Source organism: Rhamphochromis longiceps, linkage group LG19 (genome assembly GCF_057381845.1).
Source record: "Rhamphochromis longiceps isolate RC_006_pf linkage group LG19, R_longiceps_female_GT1.1, whole genome shotgun sequence".
NCBI lineage: Eukaryota > Metazoa > Chordata > Actinopteri > Cichliformes > Cichlidae > Rhamphochromis > Rhamphochromis longiceps.
In genome coordinates this window covers 21,491,589-21,511,767 of record NC_140575.1, presented here as the reverse complement: position 1 = coordinate 21,511,767, position 20,179 = coordinate 21,491,589, and the positions used below count along the sequence as shown (strand labels likewise).

Below are 20,179 nucleotides of genomic sequence, written 5' to 3'. Positions count from 1 at the left end.
TTGATGTTACAGTTTAAAGTAGTAGTCCAAAGTTAGCTCTGCTTTTCCTTAATTCAACAGCTTTGCTCTTGTGTCATCATTTTTAGGCTATAATGGAGGAAATAGCCAGTTTTGAGGAGCGTCTTGCCAGCTTGAAGCAGAAGGGAGAAGGTCTTGTTGCCAGTTGTACAGACCAAGTTCAAACCAAGATCAGTCAGCAGGTCCAGGCTCACATACAGGGAACCAGTGATAGCTACTCTGCAATCTGCAGTACTGCCCAACGTGTGAGTAATTGAAGACGAAGACCATACTCTTTTGTTTCTCGAGTGTTTTGTTTAAAAAAAAAAAAAAGGAAAGCAAATCAAAACTGAAGGATAAAGTATGTAATGCAAAACATATTCCACAGGTCTACCAGAGTCTGGATCGGGAACTGCAGAAACATGTTAATCACCAGGACACATTGCAGCAGTGTCAAACGTGGCTCTCTACTGTACAAGAGGAGCTTCAGCTCAATGATCAGGGACCATCTGGTCTGCAGGAAGCACTGAAGCAGGTATTTAGCACTGCACAGTTTTTCAGTCTTTCAGTTATTTTTCTATAACTTATTTTGATTATTACTTTTGCAAACACAGGTGAAGCACTACAGAGCACTTCAGGAGCAGGCCAGCACTTACCTAGACCTGGTTTGCTCTGTGTGTGACCTGTCCGATGACGCCGTAAGAGTGACAGCTGCGGAGGTCCAGCAAGTCAAACTCACGGTCGGTATCTTTTTTACCTCCTGTTGCAACATAAAAGTGGATATAAAGTGTGGATATATAATCATAATATAGGTAATAGTCACTCTATTTTGCAATAAGCTCGACCAATTTTTTTGGTATGTTGAAGAACTTCAGACCAAGTGCAAAATATTGTAGCATACTAAAGCAACTTGGCTGTTAATTAAGCAATTACTCAGTATATGCTTTAATAAGGCATGCAGTGTGCTAGTGCAGACACATATACACTTTAAAATGAATCATCTTGCAAGTATTGTACTGACCATAGAAAGATTTACCATGTGTTTGTGCAGATAGAGGAACGGATGTCCAGTGCTCAAGAGCTTTCAGAGGGCTGGAGAGAGATCAAGGAACAGAAGCAAGACCTAACCAGCCTGTTCCAGGACATGGAGCAGCAGCTTCTCAGCCTCTCCAGAAGGCCAGCAGAGCTGGAGACCAAGATAGCACAAAACATGCTGTCACAAGCCAAGGTAGGATACACTATCATAATCATCAGTCCTTCATTAATGCACAGATAGGTTTACTCTTTTTCAATAATAACTATCAAGTATCCCTTGCTTCTGTACTTATATTTCTAAATTAGGTTTTACTGTATGTTTTCACTTGCTTTTTAACCATACAGCACAGTGAATCTTGATCTGTTCCCTTGTGATTGCAACATTTGTGGCCTGGGTTTTGATGGGATTAAAGTGAGATCTGCTTGGTATTTGGAAGTATTTCCGGTGACCATTCCCTATACTCACTCAGGAATGCAGCCAGCAACTTCAGTCTAAACAGAGTATCCTGACCAAGATGACTGAAACCGTGAGCAGATTAACAGGCGCCCAAGAGTCTCCAGAGCATGCAGAGCTTGACCGTCTGAGCCATTCCTGGCTCGAGCTCTGTCACCAGGCCAACAAGCTCCAGAGCCAGAGAGAGGAAGATCTGCAGAGGTCTAAAGAATACCATGAGTGTATCGCTGCAGTGGAGGTGCTGTTTGAACAGGTGTCCAAAGAGTGGGACAATTTGGCCAGGTGTGTTTTTATATGAACTATACTTCAATTCAGGAATAACACAGCTTTTGAAAATTAAATTTACATTTAACTTGGGAGGTAAATATTGTCTTCTGGGCAGAAACTGTCGAGAATAATTGTTCATCAAAAATAGAGTTTTTTTCCTAGAGTTGAATTTCAGCTCCGTAATCAAGAAAATGTAATCTTTATGTGTCCACAAATTTAAGGAAATGTTTTTTTGTGTGTGTGTTCACAGAACGGATGCCGAAAGTTCATCTCAGCATTTGGAGGCCTTGAGGAAGCTTGCAATAACTCTTGAAGAGCAAAAAGGCACTCTTGAGGACCTCAAGGATCAGAAACAGAAAGTCATCCAGCATTTGAACTTGGATGACAAAGAGCTGGTTAAAGAGCAGATCAGCCACTTTGAGCAGCGGTGGTCTCAGATGCAAAACCTAATTGAAAGAAAAATCCAAGACTCAGTCGTGACCCTAGAGGATATGCATCAAGTGGAGGCCCGTCTGAAAGAGGCTCGAGATTGGGCTGAAGAGCAGCAGCCTGCCCTGTCTGAGGCCATGAAAATGAGTCCTCCTCCTGAGCTAGCTCAGAGCTTTCTCTTTGATCACCTGAGCATCTGCAGTGAGTTGGAGGTGAAGCAGCTCCTCCTGGCTCAGGCCATGGCCGACGCTGACAGGGTGTTAGCGCGGCTGGGCCTCAGTGAACGACAGCATCTGCAGCAGCTGATTTCCGACACACAATCTGAGGTAGAATCTTTGAGTGTGAAGGTGACGCAGCGCAGAAAACACCTCAGCAAAGCTTTTACTGAGAGGACACAGTTCCTGATGGCTGTAAGTCAGTCCATCTCCTGGGTCCAACAGAATGAGAAGAAGGCTCAGGCAGAAGAGTACATTGCTTTGTTACCTGATGACCTAGCCAAGCAGGTCAGAACCTGTCGCAACATCCAGAGCAGTCTGAAGGCCTATCAGAGCGAGCTGACATCCCTCTGGTCTCAGGGGAGAGACCTGATGAGGGATGCGAGTGAGGAAGAAAGGAATGAGATTCTCACAAAGCTGCAGGAGCTGCAAAGTATCTTTGACAAAACCCTTCATAGATGTGGCCAGAAACTTCAAGAACTTGAAAAAGTGCTTATCTCTAGGAAGTATTTCAAGGCTGATTTAGAGAAAATATGCCAGTGGTTGAAGCAAGCTGATATAGTCACCTTTCCTGAAATAAACTTGATGGTTGGAGATGCTGAACTGGAAGCACAGTTGCTGAAGTATCAACAAATAGTTGAGCAGGCAATTGAGTATGAGAACCTCCTCCTAATTGTCCAAAGAGCTGGCCAGGAAATATTGCCGACTCTGAATGAAGTTGACCACTGCTATTTAGATGAAAAACTTAACACCCTTCCTCAGCAGTATAACAGCATATTAGCACTAGCCAAAGAGAAACAGGAGAAAATCCAGCAGGCCATTATTACAAGGAACGAGTACAAGTCTTTCATAGATATCACTCACAAAGCACTGAAAGAACTTGAGGAACAGTATAATAATCTGGGGACTCAGCCGGTAGGCTTGCAAACAGAAGAAGTTGTCAGCCTGCAGAGTGATTACAAAGCAATTCAGAAAGATCTGAGCAACCTGGGTCTAGCAGTGAGTGAACTGAACCAGAAGAAAGAGGGATTTCGTAGCACTGGCCAACCGTGGCGCCCGGAGGAAATGACCCAGCTCGTGAGCCTGTACAATGGACTGAAGAGGTTGGTGGAACAGAAAGTGGAGCATCTGGACGAAACCTTGGAGTCGTTTGAGGACCACAAGGCGATGGCTATGCAGGTTGACTCTGAGTTAAAGGCCACAAAAGAGCAGCTGGTTAAAGTGAATGCAGAAACGCAGTCTGCTGAGGAGAGGCTAAAGAACTACCATGCTCTGGCAGGGAGTCTCCAGAGCGCCAACTCTCATTTGTCAAGACTCATGGAGCAGATGGACACTCTTGCTCCTCGTGTGGACCAAGCAGCCCATGATGCCTCGAAAGAGCAAGTGGTGCTCTGGCAAGAGGAGCTGCAATCCTTACAAGCTGCAGTAGGGGAGCTGATCGAAGAATGTGAGAACAGGTTTATCCAAAGCAAAGACTTTGAGACGGAGATGAAAAGGACCCTGGACTGGCTGCAGCTAGTCAGGGATGATCTTGACTGTGCTGTGATTGTGGATGTCAGGGTGGAGAAGGTCCAGGAGGAGATCAGGAAGCAGCAAATCATGCAAGAAGAAGTGCAGTCCAGGCTGAGAATTGTGGCTGCTCTCAGCAGCAGGGAAAAGCAGGAGTTTATCAGTGCCAATGAGCTTGTCCCAGCCCACGTAGATACAAGTCTTGAAGAAATGGCAAAGCTACAGGCAGATGTTCAGAAGGCACTGACTGCCAAACAGGTGGGAACATCTTTAGTGAATGTAAATTTTCATTTTTGAAGTTGTTAGCTGTTCAGTGAATTAGATCGACGTTTCCTTTTCATATTTTTCTCATTTGATTTTTTTTGATTAAGATTACTCTGGAGGAAGCCTTGGTGTTGTGTCAGAAATACCACTTCAGGATGCAAGCAGCGTGCGAGTGGCTCGAAGATGCCGTATCTTTCCTGCAGCAAGCTAGCTTGGGTGTGGATGTGGAGAACTATGAAGAGTGTCTGAGGCAGCAGGCAGATATCATGGCCACAGAGCAGGAGTTTCTCAGCCACCTAGAGGAACTGCAAACCCTCCTTCCTCAGCTGGAGAAACTGGTCAACCCTACTGCTAAAGAGCAGCTACGGGTGAGTGTGGAGTCGGCAAAGCAGAGAGGCGTGGAGGTTCGAGATCAGCTCCAGTGTCACCAGGAAGTCCTTCACAGGTAATAAGAAAAGAGTCCGATCATGCAATCTGCCCTTTATCTGCAGTTTATTGTTGGTCTTTTATAGTGGTACTTTATACTTGACTATATTCTGTTTTTCTCAGCTGTGTGGCCCAGTGGAAGTCATACCAGGAAGCAAGGCAGACTGTCATTGAGCTTATGAATGAGGCTGAGAAGAAACTGACTGAATTTTCTACTGCAAAGGCAGCCACAAGCCAAGAGGCTGAAGACAAGCTAGGCAGTCACAGAGTATGATAGCCTATAATATTATTTTATTCAATAGGTGGTGCTTCTGTGAATGCTTCATGCTACTGACATTCTTTCAATTTTTTCAGTCCCTTGTATCTCTGGTGAATGGCTTCCAAGAGAAGCTGAGTGGTTTAGAGGAACAGGCAGCTCAGCTGGAGCTGGTGGGGAGTGACGCCAGCAAGGCCACCATCAGTCGCTCCATGACCACTGTGTGGCAGCGGTGGACACGATTACGCAGTGTAGCACGGGGACGGGAGAGAGTACTTGAGGACACCGCACAGGAATGGAGGACTTTCAGAGAGAAGGTACACTGCAGCCAATGGGGAGAAATAATATTTTGCTAAGTATGGAAAAATAAAGATTTGCAGTAGAAAACATCTATACTTATGTTTCTTTATATAGATGGTGAAGGTTAAAGCGGTCTGCGATGAGCTCCAAAGTCGTTTCCCTGACAGTGCTGTGGAGAAGGCTTCCAAAGCCACTCTGCAGTCTCTGTTAGACCAGCATGACTTGTTGAGCCAAGACTTGGAGCGGGAACTGTCATCCCTGATGCTGCTGCGCCAGTACGCACTCAGTCTGCTGCATGATGTGGAAGTGCCTTCACCAACAAATGGACAAGATGAGCTGCCCAGCCTGAAGGAGATCAGAGCTGTACAAGACCGAATGGAAAGGTAGGAGGATGAGAAACTTTAAACAAGTCCATCTGTAGCGATCAGAGATGAAAAAGTGCGATCTATGTTGCTGTTCAGAATATAAGATGAATTAATTATCTATTTGTCTTCAGCCTTTTGACACAGTCCAGGACCAAAAGAGCTCAGGCAGCTCAGGAGCTGAGGGACAGAGAGGAAGTGGAGAAGGAACTTAGTGTTGTAAAAGCCTGGATACAGGAGACCAGGGAACTTCTTCTCAATCCCACTCCAGACATTGATTCTCTGTTGCAGGAGCTTGAGGTATATCTGCCATCTAAAATCTGTCGTCTACACAGAGAAATGTCCAATTTGTGAATTAAATATGTCTGAAAAGAACACTGTTGCTCACACTATACCTCGACTAAGTCTCCAAAATATTCTGTTCTCTAATGGCCAATATCAGTGAAAGTGTTTGATGCCAAAAAAGGCTAAATAGGTCTTCTCTTTATTGCGCATAGGTTGTGCATGGAGATGTGATCACTTATCGTCAGAATGTGGATAAATTAGCAGAGCAACAACAGAGCAAGTACCTGGACCTCTACACTATACTCCCTTCAGAAATCTCCATGCAACTAGCAGAGGTCTCACTTGCTCTGGGTGCTATTGAGGATCAGGTACTCTACAACACACACAGCCCTGAATATAAACTAGACATCAATGGGCATCGGTCATATTTGTAGCATTTGTCACTTCTGTCACTTCTTTTCTCATCTATTTTCCAGGTTCTTTCCAAGGAGAGAGAAAATCAGAAAACCAGAGAAATAAAGGAGGACTTCAGCTCCAGAATCCATGACATGTCAGAGAAACTCAAAGCCATCTCCACTAAATTTAAGGAAAAATCTCCTGATGTTGACCATGCCAAAGAAGAGGTCAAGGTAGAATGCTTACTTTGTGTTTGATCGTATTTTATGTGTTGTTGATAAAGGAAACTCTAAAATTACACTTTTTTTCATTGAGAACAATGATTGATATAAACTTTTATGCACCGATTTTTTTTCTCAGAGTCTTTTTGAAGACTTGGATACCTGCGGTCGCACTCTTGCAGAGCTCGATGCAGCTGTACAAGAGTTTGGCCGCAGAAACCCCCTGCTGGCCAAACAGCTAAGTGATGCCATCAGCAAGCTGTCAGAAATGCATCATCACACATCAAGACTAGCAGACTGTAGAAACAACTGGCTCAAAAAGGTTTGTTTGTAAACCTTTATATAACAATAAGTTATATAAGTCCAACATAGTAATAAAGGTAAAGAGAGTTTACATTTTCTTATTGTGGCTTTTCAGGCTGTCTGTTATTTAGATGAGTATAATGAGATGCTGGACTTCATTGTGAGGTGGTCAGAAAAAGCCAAAAGCCTGGTGAGGGCAAACATCATCTGGAACTCCTCTGTTCATCTGCAGGAACAGATACGGATGTACCAGGTGAGTTGGCGTGTTTTTTAAAGTGTTATTAGTCTCTCTAAAAAAGCAAAATCTAAATGGGTGGACATGGCTTGAGCTGGATTGATGCATATACACGTAAACGTGGTCACATTTAGTCATAAATGGGTTCTGTTTTTTTTGTCTATGGCAAAGTTAGCTGTTGTACGAAACAATGCTGTGACCACTAACCTTTCTCTTTCTGTACTCAGGCTGTCCTGCGTGAGTCTCGAGAGCTCCACGGGGACCTTGAATCCATGGCAGAGAAAGTAGAGCTTCTATCTGAGGTGCTGCAGGTCGAGTCTATGAGCCAGCAGGTTTGTGAGCTCAGTCGACACACCGAGGAGCTTCAGCAAAGCATCAAGACACGACTGCAGAGTCTGCAGGATGCAGACAAGGTACAGAAAAATAAAAGATTTTGTTTTTGTTTCACTTGTTAAGATTTTTGATAATCTCTATTTTAGTTTAAAATCATGTTTTACTAGTAGAATTTACCCAAAGGAGCATTAATACTCGTAGCACTTTGTGAAAATTATCTTATGGACGTCTGTCTTCAGAGTATGGAAGCCCTGGAGTATGAAGTGAAGGCCCTCCATGTTGCTCTGGAGCAGGTCCAAGCTACACTGACTTCACCAGAGTTGGCACGCCAGAGCCTCAAAGAACAGCTGGCTCAGAGACAGGTAACCAACAAATATGAATGCCTTTTATTTATTTATTGTTAATAAAGAGCCTCAAATGTTCACTTTTCATCTTGTGTATTTTAAACATTTTCATACAATATTAACTTTACATTTTTACAGCGTCTGCTGGCGGATATGGAGAGCTTCAAGCAGCAGGTTCAGGCCGTGCAGCTGTGTCAGAGTGCACTGCAGGTCCCAGAGGAGGTGATGCCTAACCTTGCTATCTGTCGCACAGCTCTGCGCCTGCAGCAAGAAGCCAGTCACTTGCAGCATGTAGCCATTCAGCAGTGCAACATCTTACAGGTACAGGGGGACGCTGCTGCTGCAGCACAATAACGTCAACACTGTATTCACAGAAAATATGCAACAATGCTGGGTACTGATAGAAAGTTACTTGACACCTTTAAGGTGTGTTTTGAGTCCTTTCAAAGTTGTAACCAAAGTTTCTTTCAATTTTTAATACGCACTGGATTTGAAAAGTTTACTCTTTTTACATTCTGAGATTTAACGAATTATGTAATATTAAAACTTATTTCACTTCACTTTTTTCAGGAGGCAGTGGTGCAGTACGAGCAGTATGAACAGGAAGTCAGAGATCTACAGGGGCTGATAGAGGAAGCGCACCGGGTCATTCAGGACAGACCAATCCCCACCAACAACATCCAGGAACTGCAAGCCCAGATCCTACACCATGAAGTACAGTACTTTAACTCTTTCACTTTGCCCGTCTTTCTTCTTAAGAAAAACAGGAGCCTACTGTGTGAACATGTGCTGTATTCACTGCTGTATTTGTTATTTTGATTAAAAAAATCCTGATATCTGCTTGTCTTTCATACTGAGCTTTATATGTAACCCATAACTGCTGTGTGTATTTTGTATTTTTGACTAGGAACTTGCCCAAAAGATCAAAGGTTACCAGGAGCAAATCGCCTCACTCAACTCAAAATGCAAAATGCTGGCAGTGAAGGCCAAGCACGCCACCATGCTCCTGACAGTGACTGATGTAGAGGGTCTGCCTGAGGATCTCCAGGAGATGGATGGGGAGAAATCAAAGAAATCTGCAGCTCAAGCTGTCGTGGTAAGAGAACATCATGCACAACATAATGTGCTGATGGCTATAAAGTTTGTGCTGGATAATAAACAAATATGTTGACCTATTCTACTGTTTAAAGCTTTAGCATAGCCCAGATATTTTTCTTTAATTCGCTCCTGACAGGTCTATTGTGGAGCTTTTACTTTTATCTACGCCTTTCCTATGCATCATCTTTTCCGATTTACCTTGCATGTCTGCTCTTCTGTTTTCCTGCATGGTGTGCCAGATGACAGCTGGACGCTGTCACACCCTGCTGTCACCTGTAACTGAGGAGTCTGGTGAGGAGGGCACTAACAGCGAGATCTCTTCTCCTCCTGTGTGCCGTTCTCCTTCTCCCATAACTCACACTGAAGCAACTGTAACCAAGGTTTCAGCCTTTTCTCTTCTTTTTGTTCGAAGTTGCTGAGTAAAAAGATTCTCTTGTGTAGTGTAGATGACATTAGATTTGCATCTTCGTGCAAGTATTTCTGTCTGGTTACTATCCATTTAATAACGTAACTTCTGATGACACCCTTTAAATTTCCCTTTAGATGGGACGAGGGACACTCACAAGAGCTCCCATTCAAGAACTGTATGACCCAACCTTTGAGTCTGTGGCCAACTTAGATGACCTGCAGCGCTCCTGGGAGAGTTTAAAGAATGTGGTATGTGAAAGTCTTCATCTTCATGCTTTTTTAATAAAAAATGTCGATTACGAGCACGTAGATTTGAACATTTTTTAATAAAACACTATTTTCAGCAACTAGAAACAATGTTATGAATTTGGTATTTGATTATTCCTTGTTAATGGTTATCATTACTAGTGTATGAATGGTATTTCAGACCTTTTTTATACTCTGTTTTGTCTTACAGATCAGTGAGAAGCAAAGATCTTTGTATGAAGCTCTCGAGAAGCAGCAGCATTACCAGGGTTCACTCCAATCAATCTCTTCTAAGATGGAGGCGTTAGAAGCCAAACTCAGTGAGCCTCTGGAGGGAGATAAAAGTCCGGATAGCCACATAAAGGCACATAAGGTTTGTCACATACAGAAAGGGCTTGCATATTGTGAAGATTAGAGAGCTGAGTTGAGGAAAGTCAGACTTCTCGAAGATGTATTTATCACCTTGTTTTGAATCTTTAATATTATTTTTATAGGATTATGGTATTTTGTGTAAACATTACATCACTATCTCAGTTCTTGCTTGTAAACTGAGTAGGCTAACTTTTGGTTGTTTTGTAAAGGGTCTGATAGAAGAGATTCAGAGTGCGCAGGAAGAAATAGACCGGCTGCAGACAAGCTTCACGGAAGATTTGGCCACTGATGCTGTGGACTCAGACATGGCTGACCAGCTGGCCATGCAGTCCTCCCTTGCTGTGTTAGCTGAGAGGATGGCCACCATCCACATGAAAGCCTCAGGGAAACAACAATTATTAGAGGTATTTTTTGCAAAAATCATATCAAATAGTAGAAATAGTTGTTTTATTAATTAATCAAACGTTATTTCTCGAATACCAACTTAGAAAGTTGTTATAATAACTCAAATTGGATGTGGCATCCTTCAGGAGCGTGTCAGTGACCGCCTGGAGGGTCAGCTTCAGGAACAGGCCGTACAGCTCTATCACACCCAGGCAGATGAACTGGACCAGTGGTTGGGCAAAATGCGCAGTGCTGTATTGTCCCTCCTTGAACCTAAACTTCCAGAGGAGACAGATATGGAGAATCAACTGGCTGAATGTCAAGTAAGAGTTCCCCCTGCTGTTCACCTGCAGTAATGCAGCCTCAAACACTGCTGTACTTGAGAATATTAATGGATTTGTGAATATAAATGTGGGGTTAATTAATAATGCATGTCACAGGAAATTTTCAGAAATGACAGGTGGATGTCTGGGATTACTTTTTAGATGCTCAGGGATTTTTTTCTGAGCACACTAGTGCAAATCAGATTTGTCAGTGGATTTTTACCTACGTCTCATCTTTCAGTATTTTGTCCTTATTACACATGGATCATTTCAGGGGGTCAGGGGCCTTTCAGTGAGTAAACAAGCGTATTAGAGGAGTAATAGGGACCTTCACATGGCTGGACCTAAGTGACTGTAGCACTAGTCTTAAGCAGATTATGCAGATTTCTCTGTGCGACAGGGGCATGTTAGAAGCCTAGGGCTGTGTAGTCAGAGCTCGCTACCTGGATTGGTGCTCGGGACAAAGCTGCTAGAATATCCAAGTAGGGGAATCCTAGAGTACAGGGAGTGTAGGATAGCAGGGTGGGAAGCGATTCTCTGCTGTAGAATAACATGCAGACTCTAACGATTGCAAAGGAATGTCAGTAATATCAAAAAACAAATGTTTCTTTAAACATCTGGATAATCTTTACTGATGGGCACTGACAGCTGGTCTGGAATTAGAATGGTGTTCTACACAGACAAACTGGTTTGTAAGTTGAGGGGGAGCATGTATGCTGAAGAGCACGGAGCCTGAAGGATTAGCGGTAATATGTTGCACAGGAGGCAAGGCCGAAGAGGTGGGCCAAGGATGAGAGCCGTCCCTGTCCTTTGGACAGGGAAAGCTGCTGGTGAAGGGGGTTCATCCATAGCTGGAGAGTCTGTCGTGTAGATGGAGGAGCTCCTGTAGGCGGTGAAACACGATGTTTGATCTGGCGTCTCTCCTCCTACTGCTGCAGAACATGCTGCTGGAGATTGAAGAGAAGGTGCTGGCCCTCTCAGAGCTGTCAGTTCACAGTGAGAACTTGCTGCGGGGAGGCCGCACAGACACTAGAGAGGAAGCTGAACATTTGGCGAGGAAGTTACGCACACTGAAGGGTGGTTTGTTGGAGCTGCAGAGGATGCTACAGGACAAACAGAGTAACATCCAGGTGAGGTTGCTGCATGGGCTAAATGTTGTCATCTGCTAATGTGTGTGCATGTAGTGCAGAATATTTGACTCTGTGTTTGGTCCTCACTGTGACTACCATATTTGCAAAGTTTGCACTGGTGTATTTATCAGCAATGGGTCTACAACAAATGCACATGTAAATTTTGAATTGTTGTATTTGATAATACTACTTTTTCTGAAGCATTTGTCTTATATCTAACTTTCTGATCCGACAGGGTTCTCTGCAGGAGCAGGAAGACAGTGAATCAGACTCCAGCCTCTCTCAGAGTCCCAGTGTACAAGATTGGCTGGCCCAGGCCCGAACCACACGAACCCAACAGCACCAAGACAGTCTTCAGAGACAGAAGGTGATTTTCTTTTTTTAACCTTCATTAAGTTCAGTATAGACTTAAATACACGTTCTTACATAGTTTGTCATTGGATTTCTTTGACTATTACCCAGGAATGCACAATAAATGTTCTTATCTTAATGTTGATGACAAACTTTAATTTGTCTTTTGGGTCAGTCCTCATCTGTGAGTTGAATGTAAAAAGGAGTGAGTGTGCAATAAATGACATGTCCCCACAGGAGCCAAAAATATGTGCTTCTCACCAAAACATGTGTATCCCTAAGGGTCTAACAAGCATTTGTATAAATAACTTCATAAATGTTTCTTTGTGATGCCACATACAGTCTAACACTGTTGTTTTGTTGCTTGTTTTCTACTGTAGGAACTGGAAGAGCAGCTTGCAGAGCAGAAAAAGCTTCTTCAGTCAGTTGCCAGCAGAGGAGAGGAGATCCTCATCCTGCAGGCTTCACCCAGCAGTGCCAGGTCTCTTAATAACAGTTATATTATACATGAATAATAATTAACTGAATAATAAAATATGAAGTATATGTATGAGGTTCATTCTTATGGCAGAATATAAATGTAAGTAATGTAACAGAGCACTAATTTATTCTCTGTCATCCTGCAGTATGACAGAACCATTTTCACCGGCAGCCTTGGCTGAAAGGGAAACGCAGGCTGGGCGGGAGCAGATGAGGCAGAGATGGGAGAGTCTGAGACTGGAGCTCAAAACTAAACTCCAGCTCCTGCAGAAAACCCTGGAGCAGGACCACAAGCAGCCAGTACATATCCCTGTGTTTTTAATTCCTGTTAGCATACACTCAATAGAAAAAAAAAAAATCAGAGTGTTTAATATGTATTTTTTGTCCTTTAGGTTTTTTCGAGAGCTTCCCGTGTGTCCACATCTGGGCCGGTGTTTAAAGGAGACACCCAGGCTGACAGGTCCTCTCTGAAGACTCTGTACGATAGCTTCAGGCAAACAGTAGAAGACGTCACCCCGCAGGTTTAGCATATCTGTTATTATATTGTAATGCAATGTTGGAAATGCAACTTTTTATTTCAAGCATGTGGTCTCAATGAAAACGTACATTCTTCCCATGTACATGTGTATGTAGCCTGGTGGTGGTGAGACACAGGTGGCGCAGATGGAACAACAGCTCTACACAGCTGTGTCATCCACCTCCTCCTGGCTGGATAATGTGGAGAACAACGTCTTCTCTGGCTCAGTGCTGCTGGCTGAAAATGCAGAGACCCAGCTACAAAAGCAGGAGGTACAATTGGCCTTATTTGTGGAGCTTCAGTAAATATTGCAGGAAATCTGAAATGAATAAATCACATGATCAGAAGGGTTAAATGGTAACGTCTACACCAGCATGCGGCTAAAGTTCTGGGTGGGAAGCATGGTGCTGGTGCATAAAAATAAAGCTATGTCATTTTAACTGCAGTGTTACACCGTCAATCAAAATGCTTTCCCATATTACAGATTTCACCTTGTAATTATTTAGTATAAATCAAGCTGATGATTCTGACCTCTTCTGCAGACCTTGGAGAACGATGTGAGGCATATGACGGAGGAGGTGAAGCTCAGCCAAACTCTGCTCACTTCATCTTCAGCGTTAAGGCACGAAGAACAAGTACTTTTGGAAGACAACCTTAACTGCCTCAAAGAGAGATTAGGAGCTCTGGGTTGTGCTCTGGGACAACGCTGTGACCAAATGAGGAGCAGAGCACATGAACTCACATCCTATCAGGTTTGCCTCATATTGTGCTTTTTGTTTTTCAAGCCCTTTAATGTTTGACGATTTAAAGAGACAGCCGCTGGGGAAATGCTTCTTTTTATTAAGTTAAGCCACTGTTGCAGAAGACAAAGACAAGCCTATAGGAAACAACATTTATATCTTTATATTATGAAACCAGACATGCTTGCATTTTGTCTTAATTTCCTATAAATGACCTCGTGTCTTACACAGACTGAATTGCAGCTTCTTCAAACTGCTTTAATTGAGACCAAATGCCAGATACTGCAAGCCCTAGCTGGAGCAATGGATAGACCAGCGTCAAAACAACTGGAGGTAATGCAAGAGTTGACTAATATTCCTCCTGAAGCTTTAACCATCTTCCATTAAAGCTTGCAGAAAACAAGAACATTACTGTGAATGTCTTTAATACATCTAATCGGTTTCTCTCAGGTCATTGCCAGTGCAGAGGAGAGCCTGAAAGACTTTGAACAAAGAATCACAGAACTTAAAACCAGAGGATCAGCACTGCACGCGGATCAGATCTCAACAAACAAACTGCTCAAACTACAGGTAACATACATGATTGATGGCTCACGGAGAAATCATCAATTTGGTTTTACTTCTGAATGTACAGTGAAGAAATTACCGTCAAATTCAAAAGATGCACAACCGGAAACTGATTTTTTGTGTTTTTCCAGGATTCTTATGAGGAGCTGGTGATGACAGTGGGTTCCCGGCGCAGTGGGCTGAACCAGAACATGGCACTGAAGGAGCAGTATGAACGTGCTCTGCAGGACCTGAAAGACCTGGTGGACACAGCTAAAGACAAGATGGCTGCCGATCAGAGAATTATTGCCAGCTCTGTGGAGGAAGTCCAGAATCACCTGGACAAACATAAAGTATAGTCACCTGCTAAATCCTTTAGGCTTAAAGAATCAACAAGGTTACGTGTTGAACCCAATTTGTTGTGATGCAGGAGACAAATAGAGCTGATCGTCTTTGTTTCTGGCCTCTTTTAGGAGTTCTTCCAGGGTCTAGAGTCCCATATGATTCTAACGGAAACATACTTCAGGAAGATCAGTGGCCTGATGCTTCCCAAAGAAAACCAAGCCTTGGAAGAGACACTAGCTGAGGCTCAGAGAGTCCTCAAAGAGGCACACAGTAAAGGAGTTGAACTGGAGTGTATCCTAGAGGTAGGTGAAGGAGTATATATGCCATATTTGTGTAAAAGGAAGGTTAACATAGTCACAAAAATTCTGATAACGGATAATTTTGTGACCAGTTCCAAGTGTGGTTGGTTTAACTGTATCTTATTACATGTAGATATAATAGATATGACATGTTTAATGAAAGACATTTACTTAGTTTTTAAATGTTATATATTAGAACATCACTAGCTATATAAACACATTTTTAAAAGCCTTTTAATTACCTTGAAAAAAATTACATATTAAAGTTGGTAGCTATGAGAGTTGGAGTTGTACTGTAGGACAAAAAATCAAATTAATGGTAAAGTTAAAAAAATATTATTATAGTTACATAGTAACAAGTGTGCTGATTAAAAGAGCAAAGATGTACTTGTCAGACGACTGAATTTTAAATATTTATTTATAATAATGTTTATTTTCAGACTTGGTGCCGTTTGGTGCAGGACTACCAGAGTCTGAACCAACATCTGGAGGCTGTTGAAGAAAGTATTCCTTCTGTTGGTCTGGTTGAAGAAACTGAAGAAAGGCTTATTGACAGAATATCATTATACCAGGTACAATGTCACATGAGCTCAGGTGTAAATTTACTACATCGGGCTAATTGTTTAGCTGTGACAAAGGAAGAAGCCACTTAAATTCTCTTACATGCTGATTAAGCTTTAAAGAAAGGTTCAAGTCAAAATGGGCTTCCTGTCTTTGCTGCAAAGTAGAAAAATATATTTATCTAGCTGGAAACACATTTTCTTCTTCTTCTTTGCAAAGGGTCTGAAGGGGAGACTAGCGGAGCACCAGCACAAGCTCTACCAGGTGTTGGATGAAGGTAAACATCTGTTACTGTCAGTGTGCTGCCCCTCGCTGGAGAATCAGCTCGCACTCTTGGGGGAACACTGGCTCAACAACGCTGCCAAGGTCAACAAGGAGTTACAACGCCTCGAGGCTATTCTGAAACACTGGACCAGGTCAGAAAGACTTCAAAAATAAGGACTGTTTCTTAGGCTTTGGATATAAATATCCGGTAAATGAGTGCACGGTCTAATTTCAGTTGTTTTTTCTTTAGGTATCAAAGGGAGTGTGGAGAGATGAGCGAATGGCTGCAGTCTGCTCTGGAGCGTCTGGAGTTTTGGAACACGCAGGCGGTGTTAGTGCCACAGGAGCTGGAAACAGTCAGAGATCATCTCTCTGCTTTCCTTGTGAGGCCAAAGACAATCAATTTGGTTGATTTGTTTTGTTTTTGCTGGCCAACCAGCTGCCTCACTTAATGGCAGTTGTAGGCATGAACATAACACCTCAGTTCAACTGTAGCATATACTACAAATTTACTTGTATTTGTTTAATATTGTTATTATCTTCTGCAGTAGCACTGTTTTGCTGCAGTCTGGTCCACATAGTTTTGATTGGATGATTTTCCACTTCTCTCTTTTTTAGGAATTTTCAAAAGAAGTTGAGGGAAAGTCTAGCCTTAAGAGCTCAGTGGTTAATGAGGGCAACCAGCTGCTGCGGCTGAAGAAAGTGGACACGGTGGTATTGCGCTCTGACCTGGCACGGATTGACACTCAGTGGGCTGAGCTACTTACACGCATCCCAGTGGTCCAGGAGAAGCTGCATCAGGTATCGTCACATGCAGCCAGACTAAAAAGGCTTACCTGCTTCAGGACAAATAGGATTACCTCTTTCTGCTTCTCCAGTTTGCATGCAAAAGTTTTCATTGCAGTTTGTTTTTAAACTACCAACATATCGGTTTCTTTTTTTTTTTCTAGATCCAAATGGAAAAACTGGCCTCCCGTCATGCCATTTGTGAGCTGTTTAACTGGATATCGCTGATGGAGAGTGTCATTGACGAGGATGAAGAAAACCTCAAGAGTTCTGTGGGATCAAGTGTGATTCAAGACTATTTGCAAAAATATAAGGTAGTGGAGCATTTTTTATTGATTCATGACAGTTTTTGTTTACATGTATGGTCTGAACTCTTATTAAATCAAAAATATAACTTTTGGTTTGAATGGTTTTGGTTTTTTTGTGGTTTGCCATTGCAAGTAAGGTTTTTTTCTAGATAAAATTCTTCTTCTTCTTGTGTTGAGAGCTAAAATTTTGATTTTTAAACATGGAGTTTTCCTAACCTGATCATAATGGTGATGCAACTACTGGTTCTAACTGTAGATCTTTTATTATAAAATCTCCTGTTGTTTCCTCACTTTAGGGATTCAGAGTAGATTTAAGCTGTAAGCAGCTGACTGTGGACTTTGTCAACCAGTCAGTGCTGCAGCTCAGTGGTCAGGATGTGGAGAGCAAGCGCAGTGATAAAACAGATTTTGCTGAGCGTCTGGGAGCGATGAACAGGCGCTGGCAGATCCTACAAGGCCGCATCAATGAGAGGGTGAGGACGTAATCATTGATAATGTTACAATAAAACCAACAGCATATTCACCCAATGTCCTTTATCAATGCAACATCCAAAGTTAACTTTTTTTTTTGCATGAAATTCTTAAAGATCCAGTTCCTTGAGAGCCTCTTGGAGATGTGGTTAGATTATGAGAGCAGCATTCAGGCCCTGAAGTCTTGGATGGCAACTCAAGAAGAAAGGCTGAAGAGGAAACACCGGATAGAGGATCTGACATCTGTGCAGAATGCTCTAAAAGACTGCCAGGTACTGTAGATCTGATTAAGATATTCTTGCCCTTCATCTTGTCTTTGTATTTGCTAAATAAAAACAATTTTTTAAAGGAAATGGAGGAACTGGTAAAAGAAAAAGAGAAAGAGCTGGAGCGAGTCGAAGAGCAAGGCTGTGCCCTTGTTCAAAATAAGACTGATGAGGCCTGTGCTATCGTCATGGAGACACTCCAAGGTGTCAATCACACCTGGGCTAACCTGGACCACTTGGTAATCTCCTTGTTCTTTTTTGTTTATTTTTTATTACCCGGGTTAGACCCATTTATTCTATGCTCGCTTGTCCATCCCTCTCGTGCTCTGACTTTGGCCTGATTTTGCAATTTACTGGATGTAGATGCATGTTTTTGATTTCACCTTCTACAGATTGGGCAGCTAAAGATCAGCTTGAAGTCAGTGCTGGACCAGTGGACTCTATACAAACACGCTTCAGAGGAGATCAATGGCTACCTGATGGAGGGAAGGTACTCTGTGTCTCGTTTCCGCCTCCTCACAGGCTCACTGGAGGCTGTTCATCTGCAAGTGCAAAGTCTGCAGGTATATTAAGATAAAGGGGCATTCAGTGTATTTTACATGTTTACTGACTAAAGCCTTTAACTGTATAGATATGAGTTTCTGAAATCTTGTAGCAATGTTAGGGGTATGTTTCTTAATGTGATCATTTAACTGCTGGTGAATTAACCACTGTATCTGTCACTGTGAAGGATTTGCAAGGGGAACTGGAAAAACAGGAGAGCAGTCTCAGAAAATTTGGTGCTGTTACCCACCAACTGCTGAGGGAGTGTCACCCTTCAGTGTCAGATTCTCTTAACAATGCCCTGAAAGATGTCAACGCAAGGTGAACCTAATTAGCATGGTGCTATGCTTATTACTATCATTACTACTGGTGTTTCTTTAACGAATTTAAGACATTTATTAGCGTATTACCATGTCATTGCACTTAGATGGACTGGCTTACTGGAGGAGATTGGAGAGCGTCTCAGAAGCAGCAAGGCACTGCTTCAGCTGTGGCAGCGCTACAACGAGCTTTATGAGCAGAGCTGCAACAGCATCCAGCTGCAGGAGGAAAAAGCAGATCAGCTCCTCAAGACCACCTGCAACAAGGACATTGCTGACGATGAGGTGTCTGACTGGATTCAAGAATGCAGCGTGAGTCAAGCCACAGCTTTGCAACTTGCAACAACAGAAAAACTCCTCAGTATTTTACTTCTAAAGCCTCATTGTGAAACCCACATGGATATGAAGGAAAAGTTTAATATATTAAACATCCCCTCACGTGTTTGGTGCAGTTGGATGTTATGATTAAGTTTTGATAATGAAGACATATTGCCCTGAATGTTATGGGTGTTTTATTTCAGGAGTTGCTCAGGTCCCAAGCTCCAGTCCAGGCCTCACTTCAAGTTCTCCAAGAACTGGGAGAGCAGCTGAAACAGCAGGTGGATACATCAGCAGCGTCTGCTATCCAGTCCGATCACCTTTCTCTCACCCAGCGGCTAGCTGCGGTGGAACAGGCTCTTACTAGACAGCTCACCGCTCTACAGGTAAAAAAAAAGATTTATGAAACATACTTTTTTTTTGTATAGGCAATCAGTTACCAAGCCAGTATTTTGGCATTCTTCTATACTAGACTGGAGTTCAAGACTATGAAACCTTTAACCATCAACTGGGATCACTGGGGTCCTGGGTAGTTGAAGCTGAAGAGGCTCTGAAAGCACAAGATCCTAATGGCTCTACTGACCTAACGGTCATCCAGGACCGCATGGAGGACCTCAAGGTTTGTTTTACTGTTTTCTTTTTTGAGTTTGGTGAACAAAATTACAGAATATCACGTACTGGTTCGACAGCTGAAATGTTTCTGTAATTTCTGGGCTTTACAGAGGCTCATGTTGAAATTCAGCAGTATGGCACCTGAGTTAGAGCGTCTTAATGAGCTTGGTTACCGGCTCCCTCTTAACGATTCTGAGATTAAGCGCGTGCAGAACCTCAACAGAAGCTGGTCCACCGCCTCAGCACAGACCACAGAGAGATTCAGGTAAGACAAGAAAATTACAAGCCAATCTGAAAAGGTTTAAAGCCATCCTAATTCAAGATACTCTGTTAAATAACAAGGTTAGATAAATACAATAATGAATGAATGAAGGACTGGCACAAATACCATAAAAAACAGTACAAATGTTTGGTAAAGGCCACTCTCCCCATCTAACTGAGATATAAGATCACCTTTTGTTTGTTTCCTTGCAGCAAGCTTCAGTCATGCCTGCTGCAGCAGCAGACCTTCCTTGAAAAGTGTGAAACATGGATGGAGTTCTTGGTCCAAACAGAAGAGAATCTGGCTGTAGAAATTTCAGGGAACTACCAGAGTTTAATGGAACAGCAGAAAACCCATGAGGTTAGGGCCCATTTGAAGAAAAGGATCCTCAAGCAGTATATTTTAATTTTGTTAACACATATAACAAATTTAATATTTTTTATCTTACAGTTATTCCAAGCTGAGATGTTCAGTCGGCAGCAGATCCTCCACTCCATCATCAGTGATGGGCAGAGAATGTTAGAGCAGGGTCAGGTAGATGACAGGTAAACCTATTCGACTACTCTGTAGATCTTTGTTTACCACCATACTCCACTGC

At 42.7% G+C, this 20,179-nt stretch overlaps 1 protein-coding gene across 2 annotated transcripts in view; it reads left to right on the top strand.

Moving 5' to 3' along the window:
* Window positions 1–20,179, top strand: part of syne1b (spectrin repeat containing, nuclear envelope 1b) — a 75,534-nt gene that overhangs the window by 42,229 nt on the left and 13,126 nt on the right. For both annotated transcript variants that reach the window (XM_085392123.1, XM_085392124.1), the window contains 52 exons: window positions 87–263; window positions 386–532; window positions 612–737; window positions 1,049–1,225; window positions 1,503–1,768; window positions 2,004–4,164; window positions 4,278–4,615; window positions 4,720–4,864; window positions 4,951–5,169; window positions 5,267–5,535; window positions 5,649–5,814; window positions 6,012–6,167; window positions 6,276–6,428; window positions 6,556–6,738; window positions 6,835–6,972; window positions 7,182–7,367; window positions 7,527–7,649; window positions 7,770–7,952; window positions 8,202–8,345; window positions 8,539–8,727; window positions 8,969–9,109; window positions 9,273–9,386; window positions 9,595–9,756; window positions 9,965–10,159; window positions 10,286–10,462; window positions 11,401–11,592; window positions 11,828–11,959; window positions 12,324–12,424; window positions 12,570–12,723; window positions 12,816–12,944; window positions 13,057–13,212; window positions 13,483–13,692; window positions 13,912–14,013; window positions 14,131–14,250; window positions 14,379–14,579; window positions 14,700–14,873; window positions 15,311–15,442; window positions 15,651–15,847; window positions 15,946–16,078; window positions 16,314–16,496; window positions 16,646–16,795; window positions 17,086–17,262; window positions 17,377–17,532; window positions 17,610–17,765; window positions 17,919–18,089; window positions 18,257–18,390; window positions 18,497–18,701; window positions 18,911–19,093; window positions 19,180–19,326; window positions 19,430–19,584; window positions 19,794–19,941; window positions 20,032–20,126. In XM_085392123.1, the coding sequence (XP_085248249.1) occupies window positions 87–263; window positions 386–532; window positions 612–737; window positions 1,049–1,225; window positions 1,503–1,768; window positions 2,004–4,164; window positions 4,278–4,615; window positions 4,720–4,864; window positions 4,951–5,169; window positions 5,267–5,535; window positions 5,649–5,814; window positions 6,012–6,167; window positions 6,276–6,428; window positions 6,556–6,738; window positions 6,835–6,972; window positions 7,182–7,367; window positions 7,527–7,649; window positions 7,770–7,952; window positions 8,202–8,345; window positions 8,539–8,727; window positions 8,969–9,109; window positions 9,273–9,386; window positions 9,595–9,756; window positions 9,965–10,159; window positions 10,286–10,462; window positions 11,401–11,592; window positions 11,828–11,959; window positions 12,324–12,424; window positions 12,570–12,723; window positions 12,816–12,944; window positions 13,057–13,212; window positions 13,483–13,692; window positions 13,912–14,013; window positions 14,131–14,250; window positions 14,379–14,579; window positions 14,700–14,873; window positions 15,311–15,442; window positions 15,651–15,847; window positions 15,946–16,078; window positions 16,314–16,496; window positions 16,646–16,795; window positions 17,086–17,262; window positions 17,377–17,532; window positions 17,610–17,765; window positions 17,919–18,089; window positions 18,257–18,390; window positions 18,497–18,701; window positions 18,911–19,093; window positions 19,180–19,326; window positions 19,430–19,584; window positions 19,794–19,941; window positions 20,032–20,126 (10,628 nt within the window). The remainder of the gene's footprint in view (window positions 1–86; window positions 264–385; window positions 533–611; window positions 738–1,048; window positions 1,226–1,502; window positions 1,769–2,003; window positions 4,165–4,277; window positions 4,616–4,719; window positions 4,865–4,950; window positions 5,170–5,266; window positions 5,536–5,648; window positions 5,815–6,011; window positions 6,168–6,275; window positions 6,429–6,555; window positions 6,739–6,834; window positions 6,973–7,181; window positions 7,368–7,526; window positions 7,650–7,769; window positions 7,953–8,201; window positions 8,346–8,538; window positions 8,728–8,968; window positions 9,110–9,272; window positions 9,387–9,594; window positions 9,757–9,964; window positions 10,160–10,285; window positions 10,463–11,400; window positions 11,593–11,827; window positions 11,960–12,323; window positions 12,425–12,569; window positions 12,724–12,815; window positions 12,945–13,056; window positions 13,213–13,482; window positions 13,693–13,911; window positions 14,014–14,130; window positions 14,251–14,378; window positions 14,580–14,699; window positions 14,874–15,310; window positions 15,443–15,650; window positions 15,848–15,945; window positions 16,079–16,313; window positions 16,497–16,645; window positions 16,796–17,085; window positions 17,263–17,376; window positions 17,533–17,609; window positions 17,766–17,918; window positions 18,090–18,256; window positions 18,391–18,496; window positions 18,702–18,910; window positions 19,094–19,179; window positions 19,327–19,429; window positions 19,585–19,793; window positions 19,942–20,031; window positions 20,127–20,179) is intronic.